Here is a 5,558-nt window from a genome sequence, read left to right on the forward strand (position 1 = left end):
ACGCAGTACGCATAATTTATCCCTTCTTTCTCAGTCTCCCCCCAAGCCCCTATGTTGGTCCTCTTTTATAACAGTGACCCCCATGCAGTATTTGTCCTTTTATGACTGAGATATTTCACTCAGAATAACCATCTGTGCTTCCTAGGAACTCTCTGGCTGCACTTCCGTCAGGATTCATTGCTTTGTTACTTTGTCCATCAAGGGAATAGTTAACACTCTTCACCAACATCGCAACTCAAAGGTGTCAATTCTTCTTTGATCTGCAAATAAAAACAAAAATAAGATATCAGCTCACCCTGATAATGCTAGCGTTTCGTTCAATAAGGCAGAAAATTATTTTAAAAAAAAAGCTAGAGTGGATGTGGAGTCACGTGAGTTCTCACTGTACTGGTGGGACTGTAAGTGGTGCGACCATTGTGGAAAACAGTAGGATGTCTCTTTAAAAAGCCGGAAATAGAAATACCAATTGATTCAGCACTCCCACTTCTAGATAGATAAAGATAGATGATAAATTATAGATATGAGAGAGAAAGAGATCATACATACATATAAAGGTAGATAGATAGATAGATAGATAGATACACAGATACATAGATAATGCACAGATAGATGATAGATAGATAATAGAAAGATAGATAATAGATAGATAGATAATAGATAGATAGATATAGATAGATGATTAGATAGATAGGTATAGATAGATAGAAAGATAAATAGATATATGATAGATAGTAGATAGATAGATAGATAAAAGGTAGATAATAGAAAGATAGATGATAGACAGAGATAGATAGATAGATAGATAGATAGATAGATAGATAGATAGATATAAATAGATAGGCAATAGAAAGATGAATAGATGATAGATAGATAATAGATAGATGATAGATTAGATAGATAGATAGATAATAGATAAGATAGATAGATAGATAGATAGATAGATAGATAGATAGATAGATAGATAGATAGATAATTTCCCAAAGAAACAAGTTCTATACACACCCATGATCACTGCATCATTATTTATGAGGGTAAAGGTGTGAAAAGAACCTATAAAAACTCATCCGTGGACCGAAAGATAAGCAAACCACGGCACATACATACACACCACGTATAACACCAAAGAATAAGGAAGAATCCACATAACATGGATGAAGCTGGAGGACGTTATGCTGAGTAAAAGAAGCCGTTCACAAAGGAGCAAATACATGTGCTTCAGCCCTGGAGGAGCTCCAAGTGCGTGGCCAGTGCTGAGGGAATGTGCGCAGAATATCACACTCTCCTTACAGCGCAAGTGACCCTGGCATCCGCGCAGCCAGTCTCAGCTCTGGGCTCCGGGCAAGGTGAGGGTGGCGTACACACAGGGCTCTTTAGTCGTACAGGAAGCTGGCACGTCCACATCCTCCCTAAAACCTTCTCGTTGCAACTGCGCATAAATCACTTCTTTGGGCTCCTCTGCTGTGGGGACCTGTCAGTGTGGAAATACAAAATGAGATAGGACTGAGGGGGTCGGGGCGAAGGGCTGAGAAAGGAAAGGAACTCAGTGAAGAAACTCTCACTTGTGTGTCTGTGTGTCCATCCGCTCCTGATTGGCTGTCCTTCAAGGCAGCATCTGAAAGGAGAGATGAGGTGAGGGTTTGGACTTCCTGTGAAAGTCTTCAGAGGCATGAAATACTCCCCGCCATATTTCAAAGGTGGGATGGCTCAAGGCCAGGAAAGAGCAGGTACAACACACAGAAAAGTGGCTCCTTCTAGAATCTTTTCTGGGCCCCCTCACACCCCAATTTCCCACCGTAGGTGCTTCTTCTCCTGACTCTTACATTGATTTTCTTCCTGGTCATCCACGGACGGGCTGGAGCTGGTGGGAAAGAGACAGAAACACTGGAGTAGCTTGTAGATACCAGGCAGAAACAGGAGTTCTTATTGCAGGAGTCACTTGGTTCCTACCTGTGATATCTCACTTGGGTCTTGACCTCAACATCAATGGTGCCTGCAGAGAATCTGTGGTCAGAGCCCCACCCCACCCCAAAGAACCCACCAAGCCCACCTCCCGGGTTAACCCTTCCACCCCCAGGACATACCGTGTTTCACCTGGTACCGACAGCAAAGAAGAACGAGGAGGAGGAAGAAGAAGAGAATAAACACAACGCCAGCCAAGACTCCAACCACAATGTGGGTGTATCCTTGTCCAAGACCATTCGTTTCTAGAAGTTCAAAAAATTGTAAAAATCTGTTAGTGAGCGCCTACATTTCTGATTCATTTAGTCATCCAATAAGTATTTATTGCAGTCCCACAGATACTAGCAACCTTGTTGGATGTTTGTTAAACAGTGGGGAATCTATCCAACCACAGAATCTAGGCATGGAAGCCAAGAAATAGAACTATTCTTACAAGGAAGAGGTAAATTTCTGGGGCGTGAAGTGCAGGGGAACTTTTACTCTGCATGACCAGGAAAGCTTTCTTTGGAGATACAAGCCTTGAAGAATAAGCAGCTTTTGCAGATGCCTGAAGCACGGCAAGACCAGCTGTCTGGGCATTTGTTGTTCTTGTTGGGTGCCGTTGAGTCGAGTATGTCCTACAGCGACTCCTTGGGCAACAAATCTGAGCCCTGTCCTATCCTGGGCCATCCTCACAAGCTCTGACACACGTGAGCCCATTGTGACAGTCTCTGTGTCAAGGCACTTAGTTGACAGTCTTCTTCTCCTTCACAGTCCCTCCATCCTTCCAAACATGACATCCCGTTCCAAGGAATAGCCTCTCCTAGCAACATGCCCAAAGTCTGTGAGACGAAACTTTATCATCTCTGCCTCCAAGGAGCACTCTGGCTGCACTTTCTCCAAGACATATCTGTTTGTTCTTTTCAGAGTTCATGAGATGTCCAGTGCTCTTCTCCAACACCACACTCCAGAGGCATCAATTCTTCTGCCATCCTTATTCCTTGCCCAGCTCCCAGATGCATAGCAAGGGACTGAAAAGATCACGGCCTGAATCAGGTCTTCAAACTGACATCATTGTTCCTCAATCATTTAGAGAGGTCCCTGATGGCAGTCTTTGAAAACAGGAACAATACATGCAAAGCTTCTACATGGGAAGTAGCTTTGTGTGACCCATACACTGAAAGGTCAATGGGCATGGGAGGGAGGAGAGGTTGTTAGATGCCCTCAAGTTGTTGTCAGGTGTCATTGAGTCAACTACAACTCACAGCAAAACTATAAACAACAGATCTGAAGCTCAGTCTCTCATGCTACAACCTCTGACATGCAGGGGCCCACAAGTTATTTATAGTCACTGAGTCAAGCCATCTTGTTGAAGATTTTCCTCTCTTTCTCTGACCTCCTTTCCCAGCTTGATGTCTTTTTCCAAAGAATGCGCCCCCCTCGCCTCCTAACAACATGCCCAAAGTATGTGAGATCAAGTTTCATCATCCTTAGTCACTGTCCAACTTTCAAATGCACAGCAAATAACTAAATAAACCATGGCTTGGATCAGGTGCACCTTAGTCTGTAAACTGACATCCTCGCTCTTTGATACTTCGGAGAGGTCCTCCACAGCAGATTTTCCCATTGCTACGTGTCTTTTTTTTTGTCTTTTTTGTGATATGTCTTTCGATTTCTTGACTGCTGGTACCATTGATTGTGGATCCAAGTAAAATGAAATCAGTGACAACTTCAATATTTTCTCCATCTATTCTGTTTCCTATGGTCTGGTGAGGATTTTTGTTTTCTTGATACTGAGATGTAATCCATATGGAAGGCTGTAGGTTTTGATCTTCTGCAGCAAGTATTTTAAGTCTTCTTTCAATAAGGAAGACTGTGTCATTTGCATAATGCAGGTTCTTGATGGCGATGTTGTCATGTGCCGTCGAGTCGCCTGCAACCCATACCAACCCTACGTACAAGAGCCCTAAGCCCTGCTCTGTCCCTTTCCAATCCCCATTATCCCCATGACTGAATCAATCCATCTCATCAAGGGTCTTCCTCTCCTGCACTGTCCCTCCACCCTCCCAAGCATGACGTCCCTCTCCAAGAACTGGTCTCTCCTTACATGTCCAAAGTATGTCAGACAAAGCTTCAGAATCCTTGCCTCCAAGGAGCAGCCTGGCTTCACTCTCTCTAGAATGAACTTGTTTTTTCTCCTAGCAGTCCATTGTATATTCAACACTCTTCTCCAGCACCAAAGCTCAAAGGCATCAACTCTTCTCCTGTCATCCCTAGTCATTGTCCAGCTCTCTGATGCACAGCAAGTAATTAATTGCAAAGACCATGGCCTGTATCAGACGCACCTTAGTCTCCAGACTGACAGCGTTGCTCTTCAATACTTTTGAGAGATCTTTAACAGCAAATTTTCCCATCTCAATACGTCTTTTAATTTCCTGTCTGCTGGTACCAAGAATGTTGATTGTAGAGTCAAGCAAACTGAAGCTGTCAACAATCTCAATCTCTTCATCATCTATCACGATGCTGCCAATTGGTCCAGTGGTGAGAATCTTTGTTTTCTTGATGTTGAGCCTCAACCCATATTGGAAGCGGCAGTCTTTGACCTTCCGCAGCAAGTGCTTCAGGCTTTCGGTGAGTCTTCTTCAAACCCTTATGCAGGTCTCCAAGGAACACAGAGGGAAATTTAAACTCTCCACCTGTTATCAGTTTGTTGTTGTTGTTGTTGTTGTCGATTGCCGTAGAGTTGAGCACGACTCAGAGCGACTCTATGAACAAAAGACCTAACGCCTTTCCACATTGTCGTCCTTTCTCCAAGTTCACAGTTTCCAGAGGCATGTGGTTTAGGAAGTGGATGCCACTCCTGCTTCCAAACGTATTGTACAGCTGGGAGCTCCACCAAACACTGTCCACCTTGGGAAGCCATTCTGGCATTTGATACCCCACTGGTACAAGGTTCAGCATCACAGCAAACCCAGGTTATATCATACAGCACATTGACAAAGTGATGTGCAAAGTGGAAGAGTGTTCCTCCAGATATATCAGCACTTAGTTTAATTTAGCAATGATTAAGTGTCAAGTCGAATACGATTGAGAGTAATCTTATCAGTTTTTGTACAAAAATTTCAATTTCTCAACTCGAATTTTCTACCAACATTCAAATTATTCATTTTATTTCATCTCCCAAATATTTGTGCTGCAATTCCTGGCCTCTCTGCCTGATTTTCTCATGACATTTGGAAGTGGATTGTATTTGTTACGTTAATGAGTTGAGATTAGCAGAGGCAATACGTTAAATCAATCTCTTTTGAGATGTAAAAGCGATTAAACAAGCAAGCAAAGGAAGCAGATCTGAATAAAATCAATGCCAACACACAGGGAAGATCTCCCTGCGGAAGGAACAGAAGCCAAAGAGAACAGGGAACAGAAGCCAAAGAGAACAGGCCTTTCCCTCAGAGCCGAGAAGGAAGTGCTTGTTCCCCTCAGATGAGCACTCTGAACTTGAACTTCTAGCCTCCTAAGCTGTAAGGAAATAAATGTCTGTCTGTTAAAGTCGTCTGCATGTGTTGTCTGCTATGCTGACTCTATAGAACTAAGACCCCACCTTGTTGTTGTTGTTACGT

The 5,558-nt window shown here is 43.2% G+C and overlaps 1 protein-coding gene across 1 annotated transcript in view; it reads right to left on the bottom strand.

Moving 5' to 3' along the window:
* Positions 1-1,321: 1,321 nt before the first annotated feature.
* Positions 1,322-5,558, bottom strand: part of LOC102852354 (leukocyte immunoglobulin-like receptor subfamily B member 1-like) — a 10,273-nt gene continuing 6,036 nt past the window's right edge. The window contains exons 4-6 of the mRNA XM_006901876.1: positions 2,082-2,204; positions 1,560-1,612; positions 1,322-1,468 (exon numbers count right to left, since the gene is read on the bottom strand). Coding sequence (XP_006901938.1) covers positions 1,322-1,468; positions 1,560-1,612; positions 2,082-2,204 — 323 coding nt within the window. The remainder of the gene's footprint in view (positions 1,469-1,559; positions 1,613-2,081; positions 2,205-5,558) is intronic.

This window comes from Elephantulus edwardii, unplaced genomic scaffold (genome assembly GCF_000299155.1).
Source record: "Elephantulus edwardii isolate Elephantulus edwardi_28Jun2011 unplaced genomic scaffold, EleEdw1.0 scaffold00348, whole genome shotgun sequence".
Lineage (NCBI taxonomy): Eukaryota > Metazoa > Chordata > Mammalia > Macroscelidea > Macroscelididae > Elephantulus > Elephantulus edwardii.